The following is a 15482-nucleotide window of genomic DNA, read 5'->3' on the forward strand; positions in this document are numbered from 1 at the left end:
CAAGATTTTTACCAAGCTTGATCTTAGAAACGCGTATCATCTGGTTCGGATCCGGAAGGGAGACGAGTGGAAGACGGCATTCAACACCCCCTTAGGTCACTTTGAGTACCTGGTCATGCCGTTCGGCCTCACAAACGCCCCCGCGACGTTCCAAGCCTTGGTTAACGACGTATTGCGGGACTTCCTGCACCGGTTCGTCTTCGTATATCTAGACGATATACTCATCTTTTCTCCGGATCCTGAGACTCATGTCCGGCATGTACGTCAGGTCCTGCAGCGGTTGTTAGAGAACCGGCTGTTTGTTAAGGGCGAGAAGTGTGAGTTCCACCGCACTTCTTTGTCTTTCCTGGGGTTCATCATCTCCTCCAACTCCGTCGCTCCTGATCCGGCCAAGGTTGCGGCGGTGCGAGACTGGCCCCAACCAACAAGCCGTAGGAAGTTGCAACAGTTCCTAGGCTTTGCTAATTTCTACAGGAGGTTCATTAAGGGCTACAGTCAGGTAGTTAGCCCCCTGACAGCCCTGACCTCACCAAAAGTTCCCTTCACCTGGTCGGATCGGTGCGATGCCGCGTTTAAGGAGTTGAAACGGCGCTTCTCGTCTGCACCCGTTCTGGTGCAGCCCGATCCTAGTCGCCAGTTAGTGGTTGAAGTGGACGCCTCGGACTCAGGGATAGGAGCCGTGCTGTCCCAGAGCGGGAAGACCGATAAGGTCCTTCACCCGTGTGCCTATTTTTCCCGCAGGTTGACCCCAGCCGAACGGAACTATGACGTCGGCAATCGAGAGCTCCTTGCGGTGAAAGAGGCTCTTGAAGAGTGGAGACATCTGTTGGAGGGAACGTCCGTGCCATTCACGGTTTTCACTGACCACCGGAACCTGGAGTATATCAGGACCGCCAAGCGACTGAACCCCAGGCAAGCCCGCTGGTCACTGTTCTTCGGCCGTTTTGACTTCCGGATCACCTACCGTCCCGGGACCAAAAACCAAAGATCGGATGCCTTGTCCCGGGTACACGAAGATGAGGTCAAAACGGAGCCGTCGGATCCCCCGGAACCCATCATCCCGGAGTCCGCTATCGTGGCCGCCCTCACCTGGGACGTGGAGAAAACCGTCCGGGAGGCCCTGACACGAGACCCGGACCCCGGAACCGGACCAAAGAACAAACTCTACGTCCCACCAGAAGCCAGGGCTGCGGTTCTGGACTTTTGTCACGGTTCTAAGCTCTCCTGTCACCCTGGGGTGCGAAGGACCGTGGCAGTCGTCCGGCAGCGCTTCCGTCCCTGGAGGCCGACGTCCGGGACTACGTCCAGGCCTGTACCACCTGCGCCAGGGGCAAGGCCGACCATCGAAAGACCTCAGGGCTGCTACAGCCGCTGCCCGTTCCACATCGCATGGGAGGGTGCAGCCGTATCCACACCTGTGTGTTTGTTGCTCTCTCTTGCCAGCAGTACCGGATCCGACGAGCGGAGGCAGTGGCCACCTGGGAATTCGGGACTTGGCGGTTCCAGTACTTCCAGGGTTCGGTGGCAGAGGAGATCTGGATGGTTCCGGTTCGACTTGGACGGACGTCTCCTACCTTCGAGCCTGCCCACACGACACCAGCAGAATTCGGCTTAACCCCAAATTGTTGATTGTTGTATTGGTTGTGCTCGTTTCACAACAGTAAAACTTGTTATTTACCTTCTCCATTGTCCGTTCACTTGCGCCCCCTGTTGTGGGTCCGTGTTCCTACACTTTCACAACATGATGCCTCTTCTCGAGTTTCTTTCACTTAAGGCAGCTTGCTAAGGTTAAGCCTTTTCTTGCACATCAGCACTTTGAAACAGCAATCCATGCTTTTATTACCTCCCGGCTGGATTACTGTAATGCACTTTATTATGGAATTAGCCAGTCGTCCTTTGCACGTCTCCAGCTAGTTCAGAATGCTGCTGCCCGTCTGCTAACTGGTGCACGTAAGAGGAAGCACATTACACCTATCCTGGCCTCCCTCCACTGGCTGCCTGTGCATTTTAGAATTCATTTTAAGATTCTTTTATTTGTTTTTAAATCTTTAAATGGCCTTGCCCCGCCCTACCTCTCTGAGCTGCTTCATTGTTACGCCCCTGCTCGCCACCTCCGGTCAGCTGATCAGCTCCTCCTGGAGGTGCCGGGGTGCAAGTGTATGCTCAGAGGGGACCGAGCTTTTTCTGTTGTGGCTCCAAAGATGTGGAACTAGTTACCGCTCCACATCAGGCAGGCCTCTTCACTTTCTGTTTTTAAAACTAATCTTAAAACCCACTTTTATGTACTGGCTTTTAACCCAGAATGAGATTCTCGATCTGTTTTGGCTGTTTTATCTGTTTTTACTTGTTTTAGTTTAATTTTTGGGGGGGGCTTGTTTTTATTTGTACTTTGTGGTTTGTTACCTTTATATGTCCCCTTGTGTACAGCACTTTGTTTCAGGTGCAGCTGATTTTTAAAGTGCTTTATAAATAAAGTTGATTTGATTTGATGTCTTTGGTATTATGTCTCTTTGCAGGATCACTGAGTATCACTGGAATTACTGTGCGTCAAATGAATGGTTCCTTAGAGAGACTAAGACGAGGAGCATAAATTGAATTTTGGTGGGCATGATCTAGCACACAGGATGTAATATTTTGAGAAGACTAAGGGGACACAAATGTTCCACCTGGCTGCAGAAAATAGATGGATACTTTTAAGGGGGGCCAGACCAGTTGTCTGCCTGGGAGGTCGGCATCCAGGACCCAAGGCAGTTCTGCCATGTGGTAGATGAAGCAACCTGTGGAACCAGATCTGACTTAAGCGATCATTAATGTCTCTGGGTCATCTACCTTAGAAATCAAAAGACAGAGTCATGAGGTTAATGGACTGAGGTGTTTGGCAACATCAAAATGGGGTCCCTCTCTTACTGTATGGTTGTGAGACTTGGATGCCAACCAGTGAGCTAAAACAACAATGAGCTGTCTTTGGGACAACATCTCACTGGAGGATTTGGTGCCACTTGACTAACTTTGTGTCCAATGAGGGCTCAGATGAGGTGTACCACTTGTATTGTGAGTGAACACCAGTTATGACATGTTGACCGTGTAGCACATTTCTCGGTGCGTGATCCAGCATACAGGTGCCTCAGTGTTGAGGATCCCAGAAAGTGGGAAAGGCCAATGTCCACATATGACCTAGCTGTGGCAAATACATGGCTACTTTCAGAAAGTGGGGATGGACCCATTGTCTGTGTAGGTGGCTGCCACTCAGATCCCAAAGTGGCTCTGTGGTGTGATGGAGGCAATGATGTGTAGCACCAGCACATGCTGCCAGACCTGATCCAAAACATGTAACATCAAAGTGAAAGTATCAAAGATGTACCAGATACACAAAATGCGTACGAGTTTTTAGATTCATTGTTTCAAAGCAGTATTCATCGAGGCTGTTCTGATGCAGCTGTTGCCAATGGAAACAGCAGCGACAGATGGTCACTTTTGAGAGATGAGGATGGATCGCTTTTCTGCCTGGGTGGATGCCATCCAGGATCCAGGGGAACCAGACATGCTCCCAGACTTGACTTACTGCCAGAGAAAAGTGATGCTGCGGCACCTCGTGACTGACTTATTGTCTGGTATTTTGCACTTTAACTGTTATCTGACACTGCTATAGATTTTTATATCGTGTTAAATAGTCCCAGTTGAAGCCTCAGAAATCTATTCTGTGATGTCACGTCTGGGTGTTTTAATACAGACTCCCGTTACGACACCGACAGAGATCTGATGTTCTTGGAGGTGTGAAATGCTGTGAAGCCACATGCTCAGTGTTGAGCATTTAAATACTTCTCTGCTTTTTCCTTGAATTTTAATGTGGAATGTAACTGTTTTCCTTTTTTTTTTGGCTCATGGTGCTGAACTGCTTGATGGAAGGCTGTGAAGACAGTAAAACCCCTGTCACACATAGCAAGAATGTGCAGGAACCATGCCCAACATGGCACATATTGCCATAAACCAACGCAGTCGGGAGGAAAAGAGGCGTGGTCAGCAGTGTTACAACGTATCCAGATTACCTCGTCCACACCTGCACGATGGCATCCAAAGTGCATGTAGACAACAGTTTAGATGACACAGACTGCTGTCAGACAGCCATAAAAGGTGCTGAAGACTGCCTGATGTCCAACCGTCTGGATGACAAACACGGGCCCACAGTGGGAGGGAGAGCTGTGTGCGCGGCACACATGCGCTCCGTGCACACGTGTGGAGCTGCAATTATCACTCAGCTGTGTGTGTGTGTGTGTGCATACATTAACGTTGCATGAGCCATTAAGCGCGCACGCGTGCCGCTGGACGGCTTCACTGAAAGATTGCTGGCATTGGGCCATGCTGTCCCCTGCATCAGACGCGGTGCCTTTCCAGGGAACTTTAATTTCTTGTTCTTTTTTTGCTCACTTCAGCAGCACAACACAACTCTGGATACCACGATGGTTGGATTATCACATTGGATTTATTTTTTATTTTGGGTGAAAGAATTTTAACTACAGGCTGCGGTCTGGCAACACGTCAGCGCTGTGAAACACTCCTGGACCACTGTTGGAGGTGAGATGTTGGGAAAGTGTAGTGACACGGACCCACAACAGGGGGCGCAAATGAACGGTCAATAGATGAGCCAAAATATAACAATTTAATGTTGTGAATGTGCACAACGAACATACAGACAATCACAGAATATCATAACAGTCAATACACAGAGGTGACGTGTGGGCAGGCTAGAGGATAGAAGACGTCTGTCCTGAGAAGAGCCGGAACCACACGATTTCCGCCGCCCCAGAACCTGGTGAATACTGGAGCCGCCAAGTCCTGAATTCCCAGGTGATCACCGTCCCCGACTGTCGGATCTGGTACTGCTGGCGAAGAACAAAGATAGTCAAGTGTGGGTGTGTGTACACCCAGTAACAACAACGGTGGGAATGCCACCTCCACCTCTCACTCAACACGTTGCAGTGGTCTCAGAGGAAAAGGAGCGCCGTCATGCACAGCCTCCACCAAAACGACCGGTTCTCCTGCAAACACTCACAATCACAGATTTATAAATCTCAAAAAAAGGCTGAGAGTAGTACCTCCTATGAAGTATGATATCTCGGCAACGAGGTGGAGATGACGTCTGGTCTTTATGGCGTAAGATGATGTTGAGTAGATGGGTGACAGCTGTCAAGAGGTAATGAGCGACAGCTGTCACCCCCGGCTGTGTCCATGGCGGCAGCGCCCTCTCGTGCCTGAAGCCCGCACTTCAGGCAGGGCGCCCTCTGGTGGTGGGCCAGCAGTACCTCCTCTTCTGGCGGCCCACACAACATGAGATTCATGTTTATTAATGCTGTCACGGCCTGGCACAACAGTTCCATGTCATATCTCCTACAGAGTTAGAAGTTGATCATATACTGCAGCGTGAGATCCGTTCAGCTCGGAGCCTGACGCTTGCAATGATGCATTACCGCACACCACAGAGAGGTGCAGCTGCCCGTGTTATACACAGTTATGATGGAGACAGTAGTTCACATTATTTATGTCCCCCATGGGAAGGAATGGACTAATATCTGTACTGTAAGGTCTACTGTGGATATAACAGCCTGCTCAGATTTGCAGTCGCGTGCACACAGTAGTGCACGGTGATTTCAGTTTGACAGCTGCTGTTCACATTCACTGTACATGATAATAATTATGAATTATTATCATGATGAAGCGTGCCACATACGTTTCAACAGTTCCTTTGCACTCTGGGGTGGACATTATTATATGTGGCACATGCAGGTCATACCGGCACGCTTTGCTGTGCCAGATCCATCTCAAGTTTAGCTGCCACAACGTTTTGGAACTGAAATCCAACACTTTTCGGATGTGAACTGATGAGTCATTCTGATGCCATTCTGCGTGGGTATGATAATGACACGCTCTTGCTGCTGCTGACAATGAAAAGTTGTCTGAGTTTTTTTATTTTTTTTATATCTTGCTCCAATCTAAGCTTCTGCCAAGTCACAGTGAAATGTGCATTCATGCACGCAAACACAGATCCATCAGCGTGCGCCGTCTCTTCACAGCCATTCCTCTCCACAGTCATCTTGTCAGTCTTCCACATGTTTTCTCACATTCTTCACACTCTTTTCTCATCACCTCTTTCACCCACCATTGGTCCTAAATCACTTTTCATAGCGCAGATCTCATTCCTTCATATTTTCTCTCCCACATCCTTTCTTTCGCTTTCCTTCCCCTCATGTCTAATTTTTTCTCTTTAATTTCTCTTGCTCCCTCTCCTCCTCCTCCTGTCTTTCTTGATCTGTGGGAGGCCTGCACGCCGTGCGGCTCATCGGCATTGATCAGACACCACTGCATCTTTTGCTTCGCTCCAATTTACTTACACTCTTGATGTCTCATTGTTCTCTCTAGTTCTCTTTCCTTGATCTCTCCATCCTCTGCACATTTCTGTCTCCCTGCTAGACACTGGTGTCATGACACTGCACTGCTGCTTTCGCAGACAACTGATTTATGTCAGATGGTTTTTGGCGGCAATATCAAATATGACTGTGCTTTCTTAATCTCATCTGTCCTCTGACCCTTAAAGCGGAAGCTTCCTGGCACCTGCCTCCAATTCCACATTAGGTTATTCCACTAAAATCATACTTTTCTGCTTATCATCATGTGCAGAACCCTAATATTAGCTGTTCTGCAATGCTAATGCAATGCAGTGCTAAATGTGATGAGCATTAAAATCTTCTTTCCACCATATTTAGTTCTTCTCTTCCCTGAGGAGTGCACATGCAGCGTGTCGTGCAGTGCGCGCACACAATCATTTGTATTCCTTCCTTTCTAACACTGGTTGTTTGGTCTCTAGGTAGTGGGAGACAAAAACATGACATATTATAGAGGTGACTTGTTAAAAGTACTTTGGACTTTGCTCAGTAAAAGATGGAGAAGTTTCGTTGCTGTTCCTTAGCTGTAAAATAAGCTCAAACACCCTTTCTTTCCATTTTCTGAACCCCAACAGAGAGCTTTTATTAATAACAACTTTCACACTGTTTAGAAACTCATTTATCTACCAGCACCTTATTTCTTGCCATCATTCTTATCGTCGTCCTCTCTCTGTTCTCTTTTGATCTTTGCCCTCCCATCCCTCCACTGGATCTGTTTAAATTTAGAGGCTTTTGTTGATTCCCACTTGTGAACATTTGCTGAGTGCTACTTCAGATACAACAGTAACTTCAGTCAACAGTCAACAAGTGGGGAACTTATAGGGAACCGCAGTCTCGTTTGAAACCGTGTGATATCACGGGATTTGACCACTTCTGGGGACAGCCTGCCAGTGTGCAACACAAACACAGCATCATTTCACACAGAAACATGGTGTATTGTTTTGTTTTCAGCTGGAATCACCTAAGCAGTCGCGAAAAGTGCAGGATTTTCGGTTCCCAATGGAGAAGGGAAGACAAGGCAAATGGAAGAGGCTGTTTTGGTAAGGTTTAGCCTGCACACCTTGACAGAGTAGCTGCGTTCTCTTGCCTGCACAACCGCCTCAACATGTTTGGCTCTGGGTTATAAACAAACCACAACACATGTCCACTTTCCATCACATCGTCACTTTTTCTTTGCATTTTTACTTTCTTTGCTGTGTAATTTGCCTAAAAACTCAGAGAAAGTACCATGTTTCTGATGGGGGCTGTCCCCAGATGTAGAAGTACGCGTCATATGCGTCATATTTTAGTGCTCACCCTCAAACGAGACTATGGTGCCCCATTAGCGTGCAACACTCTGTCAAAGTGTAACTGTCTGTTTGTGTGGATTCAACCCAAAATACGATAGTGCCTATTTTCAACCATACCCTTACACTGCATATTATGGAAATAAGTTTGAGTAACACCCAATTACACAATTTGAAAGAAAAAAAAAAAGGGGGGGGGGGGGTATTTTCTGTCTGGAATTGCTACATGTAATTTAAGCTGATTTAAGTGTAATAATTTATTAATCCTCAAATTATATAAGGTAACAATTTGCATGGACATGTTTGAGTAAAATAGAAGCAAAATAAAGTAGTTAGAATAACTTCAATGAAATAATCTGAGTACTTAATAACACCAAAGCCTTTTCAATTAAGTTTTTTTAACTTAATTAACCTCAGAGAGGACACAGTAAACCAAGTATATTCAATTACTTAACTAACCACCTTATTAAACTTCTGTTAGTCTTAATGTGTACGTGTTAAGTCTGTAAAAGTCTCATGGCATTTGCTGGGGAATGGCTGAGTTGGAATTACTTAAAAAGATCCATGAAAATTGTTAGCTTAATTTTTTTTAAGTCGAGACTATATATTGTTTTTTAGAGCGTCTGCAGATACTGGTACATTGTGTGGTACACCTGATGTATTGTTTCATTCTTTTCTACCAATCTTCCTTCTTTTCCTCTTCTTACCTCATGCACTGCTCCCTAATTCTCTTTTATTTGCAGTCTGTCTCACACCTTACGCTCTCTTTTATCATTTCCTCTGTATTTCATCATTCTGCTTTTCTCATTGATCTAAATTTCTTTCTTTGCTTTATTCTATATCTGAGATTTCTTTTGCCCTTCCTTATTTCTTATCCACCCACCTACTTTCTTCCTGTCTCCCTCCTTTTTTCCTCCCTCGGTTCGTCATGTCCCAGTTGCAGTGTGACCTAATGACTTGGCAGCAGTTGCCCTGTGTGCAGTTTTCTGCCATTTCAGAGCTGGAGTGTGCTTACAGCACTGAAGTCGGTTTACTAGAAGGACATCGCACTAATGTGGAAAAGGTGCCGGACATGCGCTAACACATAAACTGGGACTTAAATTGACATAGACCAAGAAATGAGTATACAACTGCACATCTGTGCTGAGAGGCCTTGATTATTACCTCTACAAAGGAGCTTATGCAATCACCGACACGTCTGTGAGACTGTTAACAGGACATCTCAAAAAGACAGGAACACATGAGAATGAACTCTGGAGAAGAGGTAGGACTTAGTTCACAGAAGGATTGATTAGATTTTGAGGTATATCCAGATGGAGAATATTGATTTCCACACCATTTATACTTAGGGAAAGCAGTGCCCCCACCTGCACATCAACTTGGATAAGGACAGACAAATGGGGGTGTTGGGCTTTGGCAGAGGTATGCAATCACTACAATGATCCAACCATTTTCTAAACCAGATTATTCCAGTTAAGGGTCACAGGGCAAAAAGTGGGGTACACACTGAACAGGCCGGCAGTCTACTGCTGCCAGGGTCAACACATTCACATGCTCACTCACACCTACAGCCAATTTAAAGTTGCCAAGTCACCTAATCTGCACGTCTTTAGACATGGAAGGTGGAGCACCGGGAAGGAACCCATGCAAACATGGGGAGAACATGCAAACTCCACACAGAAAGGCCCAGGTTGGAAGCAAATGTGGGATTTTCTTGCTGTGAGGCAGCAGTACTAACCACTAAGCCGCTGTGATGGACTAGTGGTTAAAGCGCTGGGCTTGAGACCAGATGATCCTCTGTTCAAATCCCAGCCTGACCGGAAAATCACTAAGGGCCCTTGGGCAAGGTCCTTAGTCCCCTAGTTGCTCCTGGTGTGTAGTGAGTACCTTGTATGGCAGCAGCCTCACATTGGGGTGAATATGAGGCATTATTTGTAAAGTGCTCTGAGTGTCTGATGCAGATGGAAAAGCGCTATATAAATGCACTCCATTTATTTACCATTTAATGCTTTAGGTAACACAGCCAAATTTTTCCAAACATGACCCACTGATGGATTAAGAAATGTCCAGTGACTAATCTTGTAATGTTCCAGAGAAAACCCATAAGATAAGACTTGGCAAAGACAAAGACATGTAGTACTTGTAAGAGGGGATTGGTTGGCCAAACGGCAAGGAAGGATGAAGAGGGTGGAGAGAGACGTGTAATCACACTGCATTACTCTCCCAACATGTGGGAGTAATACAACATAAACGTTATCCCACATGCTACTGACAGCCTCCAACAGAAAATGTTTCATGGTGGCACAAACACCGTAAACGAGAACTGAAAAAAGATAGAAAAACAGAATAAAAGAGCAATAATTCTAGTAGAAAAACTAAATATTTTGCAAAGTAAACTACGCTGAGAATAACAGATGGTACAGATGGAATGTCAAAAATAAATGGAAAACCTTGAATAAATGGTTGGAGAAACACAACAAATGATTGAACTGAATCCACTTGTGTCCTTGGATGGAACGCTCATTTTTGAAAATGGTTATATGAAGAACACAAGCCAGTGCATTGGAGTAACCTTTGTGATGTTGCTAAATATCTCAATTAAAACTTGCAACTTTACACCATTTTACACACAATGTAAAAAAATTGCCTTCCTTGTCTTTAGCTTTAACCTTTAACCTTCTAGACTGCTGTTTGTGTCTCCATAGGAACTGTCATTTGTTTCAAATTTCAAGCCATGGCTAAACAAATACTGATAGGGTCACTACCCCATCACTCAAGTCATCTGCTAACCTGCTTGTCAAATTATACAATGTAAAAACAGTGAGGAAGCTACGCTGCAGGCAAAAGGATATCTTGTGCTATTGCTGGATTTTACACCAGATGAGGTATAATAAAATGCTGTACTTTTGTTCTGGAGAAGGTAAGCTCTCCGTAGATATTCATATATGTGGATTTTCTTAAGAAAAAGTCCTTCTAAAACATCATGAATGCTGTGAGCTGGTTTATCTGCTGCTGTTCGAGTTTAAACGTTACCTTCCAGCTAACATTACCTTTGTTTTTCATTAGCTTGCTAAAGTTAGAGTGTCCACAACAAGAATACTGAGCTGCTTTGACATTACAAATATCTTTGCTGTGAAGCACATTTAGGAAAATGCATTACCAGTAGCAACTTTACACATTTCACTTACTTTCAGGACAGTAGTAGTGAGAAACAGTATTAGAAGTTAGCAGACCTGCAAAATGTAATCATGTTTTTTTCTCTTCTTTTTGCAGTTATTTGAAATTATCTTCAAAATGTCCACCAAACATTCAGCCACATATTTCCAATATGTCATGTAAGAAGTTTGGTACACAGCTCGAGGATATAAAGTAAAATCAGGTTCTTACTTACCACCCACCAGTAGTAGACATCAGAGGGCAGCTGGATGTTGTCCCTGGTCCAGACCGGTGAGATATCCGGGTCATAATTCTCATCAAACCAGTCAGAAACGCCAGGGTCACCTACGCAGCGTGGGCAGGCACAAGTCTTCTGTTGCGCCACGTCGAGCGATGACAGCCGGTGGGCGCCCACATAGCTGGGCACCAGTTTCACTCTTCTCGACTCTTCCCACCCAGGCGGCTCCAGGTAGTTAAATCCGGAGCCCCCACGGAGCGAAACAGAGAAAAAGAGTGAGGTAAGAAAGACAAGAACCAGTGAGGCCAGGAGAACCCACAGTCTCCGGGAACATCTGACCCTGCCACTTTTCTCCAGTCCACTTCCTGCACAGATACCACCTCCCCCTCCTCCCACCATGTCCACCCCTGCACTCAGCCAGGGTCTGAGCTCGGGCAGTCTTGAAGCTCCTCTGGATGAACCCCCGCCCCAGGACACCCAACCCCAGCGTCTGTCCCGGTGCAGGGTGGAGGATGGGATGCGGCCCCCCCATGGCCATGCCCCCACCCCTGGGCCTGCCACTGTCCCCAGTCCAGCACCTCCGTGCAACGACCACTCAGGCCTGGTCAGCGTGACTGGAACGACCACACAGGGACGGCATAAACTAAAAACATAGACGGAGGACAATGTGTCAGAGTCAATTTGTCTCGCAGGCAAGCTGTGCGCTCAGAGACACTCCTACGCTTTGTTTCTCCTCTCTTGCTGAATTCTCTCCCTCCTTCTCTTTTTCTGACTTTGTGGTTCTTCTTCTGTGGCTTTGCTTTCGTCTCACATGCAGAAACGTGTTGACACACTGCAGCTGCAGCTTGACTGCTTCTGAAGACTTTTGCTTTCCGTCAGCGGTGAGATGCACTGCCTTTCGAGCCTTTGTTCTCTCTCCTTTTCTTTCCTTGCTAAGTTCCCCTCTTAGGAGACCACTGTCTTTTTTGCCAGTTCCCGTTTTCCCTCCTTCTTTTTTCTTATTAAATGTGACGTCCATGTCCAGTGAAATCCGCTGCGTGTTGCACACGGGTGCAGCTGTTCTCTCTCCTTTTGACTGCCATCTGTCTGAAAGTCGAGCCCGGCTCCAAAGCGCTGCTTTTCTCCCTCCGTGTTGCTCTTGTTGCACTGAAGCAGCGTAGGCAAAGAGGGCTGGCAGATTAGTTAAGAACAGCAGAGGGAGAGAGAGGGAGAGAGCGAGGGAAGAAGGGATGAAGGGGAGGGAGGAGGTGCAGGAGAAGGGAGAAAGCCTGTCCTGAAGGGTGTTCCATCTCGTCTCTAGCCATTCTTGACGACAAAAACTTTAAAATACCTTTGTTTCATTTCATTTGATCTTCATGGCTTTACTTAATCTTATTTGATGTTTTCTCCCTTCTTTCTTCTTCTTTTTTTACTCCTCTGTTGGCTTTCCCTGTAAAGTTTACCTCACAGAGAGACTCTTAATTTCCTCTCCAGTCCTCACCTTTCGTTTTTTGCCCTTTCGGTCTATTTTGTTGCTTCAGCGAGGTACTGAGCGTCGGTCTGTGAATCGCAGTTGTGTAAACTTAAAAGTACACATCACCTCTTCTCCACACGTTGTTCACGCACTTTAAGATGCATTTAAAAAAAGGCTTTGTGTTGAATAATGAAACTGTGATGGTAAAAAAAATAAATAAATAAGATATTACCGTGAGAATAAAATGACATTTCGGTGAATTTCCTCTGAGAATGCAGCATTTACTGCAGTTCAGGCTTTTAACCATAAAAGTGCAACTCCGACTGCAAAAAAGCGAAGCAATCAAAAACTTGTTTCATGAGTCCGTTCTGTCCCAGTAAAGATGAGTAACATGAAAACAAATAAAAGTTAAAAAAATCTTCACATGGAACTGGCAGACATTACAACGGAGAGATTATGATGATGGTTTATCCAGGAAAGATGTTTCTCTAAGTGCAAGTGAAAGATGTGAAACGAGCAGTGCACAGGGAGGGTGACTGGTGGGGGAAGAGGAGAAAAAAAATCTGTTCCAAATCTCATCTTCTCTCCAACTGGATTTGAGAGGACAACACAAAGAAGGGAGGGTGCGGTATCTGTCCTGCAGCCCAGCGTGGCTGTGCTTTTCCGTTCCTGCCTGTGATTTAATATGCGTATGTGTTAAGCTCTACTTGCTTGCTCTCAGCCTCTTGCACTAATTTAATTGTGTTGCGCAGTTGTTGCAGTGTGTGGGTGTGTTTTTCTGCACAGCACTGGGCAGCGGCATGAGTTTTGTGGGACTGCAGAGTTTAAGGTGATTGCTGCTTAACTAATCTGCTTGATGGTAATGGCAGGGTAGGCTCTCTGTCGTGCCCGCTGATGCCAGCTGTCCATCCTACCTACATTCAACAGTGCCTTATAAACGCCCGCTTATCTCACTGAAGCCAATGATATTGGTTCCTGGTGTACATGGATCACAATGGCATCATTAGCCCGTCTTATTTACTGCGAGAATAAATTTGTGCTTTTTAATTTGTCTGTGTGTTCTTCAGACAGTTTTCACAAGGACAGACTTCCACAAGACTGGCGTTCAGTGAAAAACCTGCAGAGACAAATAGACAGAGAAAGAAAAAGCAGAGGATCATTTACTGCTATCTGGCTCATTGGCCACATTGACATTTCAGATTACCCCCTGCTTTCCCACTTTGGTCCTCTTCCCTTTTTTTTAAAGCCTCATTTCCTCAGTCAGACTCCACTTATCTCAAAGATTTTCCTCTCAGGGATGGCTGAAACCTTACCTCGTATACAACAATCCAACCAAATGCAGTAATTCAATTCATTTATACAACGCCAAAGTCCAATCATAAAAAGTCACAGAACTGCTCTGGGTCCTGGATGGCAACCACCCAGGCAGACAACCGATCTACGCCCAACTCTCAAATATAACATTCCATCTGCCACAGCCAGGTGAAACGTAGGCATCCCCTTCGCCTTGTCCACCCGCTGGGTCATGCACAAAGAGATGCACCACATGGCGAAAATGTAGTTGCTGATGTGCCTTCACAATGCAAGTGAAACTCCTAAACAAATTTAATATCAACATCACCCTCCCCTTCCTAGCAAACAAAGACACCTAAGCTGCTGGTTTCCACAAAACTACCCAACACCCAGTGCAATAGGAAAAACTTCCCTCAACACTTTTCGATTATCAAAAGAAATCTCAAGCACACCAGACACAGTGAAGGAGGCCATCTACTATGGCCATAGGAAGAAGACAGAACAAACACACACAGTCCAGTGTTCATGATGAGAAATGGTTGAAAAGACAACGAGGAAGATGGGCTGCATTAGTAAGTCAATGACTGTTTCGGTTCCATATCAGTCATTAAAATAGAACATTACTAAGTTCTCACTACAACCCTGAACAAGCTCTAACATTGTCACAAGATGCCCCTATAACCTGCAAACATGTTCTTGAGCTGAAAAGATCCCATATCAACTTCCCATGTCTCAATGCAGCACAGTCTCAATCATCAATTTTGACATGAATGTATCATAAGTTACCCGAGCTCTAACTTATGATACATTCATGTGAAAATTGATGATTGAGATTGTACTGCATTGAGACGTGGGGGTCACTCGGGAGGAGCTCGGAGTCGAGCTGCTGCTCCTCCACGTCGAAAGGAGTCAGTTGAGGTGGCTCGGGCATCTTTTCCGGATGCCCCCTGGACGCCTCGCTGGAGAGGTGTTCCGGGCACGTCCCATTGGGAGTAGGCCCCGGGGAAGACCCAGGACACGCTGGAGGGACTACATCTCTCGGCTGGCTTAGGAACGCCTTGGGGTTCCCCCGGAGGAGCTGGGGGAGGTGTGTGTGGATCGGGAGGTCTCGGCGGCTTTGCTTGAGCTGCTGCCCCCGCGACCCGACTCCGGATAAAGCGGAAGAAAATGGATGGATGTGTCATAAGTTTGTCCCACGCATATTTGACTTCTTCAATTTTTTCAGTCCCAATGACCCATTTGGATCCATAGAGCCATGTTCAGTCAACTCAATATACTGATCAATGAATAATTTTCCATCATGAATTTTTAGGTATCACCATGGCAGCTGACATGACAAGTGATGCAAGATTCTTAAGACAGCACAGAAAACAGAGTTCCAACTCTTGACCAAGCTAAGTGATGCAGAGATTTGGGACAGATTCTGATTATCTTATGGTGGAGGTGGAACCTTTCACACATTTACACAGATGATTTAAAACCACAGTCCTGGCTGTCCCAGTAGGTTTCCCCCCAGAGTTTCATAACTTCACCATTATGACTGGATGTCCTCAGGGTGTAAAATGTCAGTGATAAACAACACTAGGACGCGCACACGCACAAAAAGACAAACATGCCCT

General features: G+C 46.0%; 1 protein-coding gene across 1 annotated transcript in view; it reads right to left on the minus strand.

The window, feature by feature from the left end:
- The window catches only part of st3gal2 (ST3 beta-galactoside alpha-2,3-sialyltransferase 2), a 30743-nt gene extending 18929 nt beyond the window's left edge, over positions 1–11814 (minus strand). The window contains exon 1 of the mRNA XM_034176956.1: positions 11115–11814. Coding sequence (XP_034032847.1) covers positions 11115–11516 — 402 coding nt within the window. The 5' untranslated portion in view covers positions 11517–11814. The remainder of the gene's footprint in view (positions 1–11114) is intronic.
- Positions 11815–15482: the final 3668 nt, after the last annotated feature.

The sequence above is a fragment of the Thalassophryne amazonica genome, chromosome 8 (assembly GCF_902500255.1).
Source record: "Thalassophryne amazonica chromosome 8, fThaAma1.1, whole genome shotgun sequence".
Taxonomy (NCBI): domain Eukaryota; kingdom Metazoa; phylum Chordata; class Actinopteri; order Batrachoidiformes; family Batrachoididae; genus Thalassophryne; species Thalassophryne amazonica.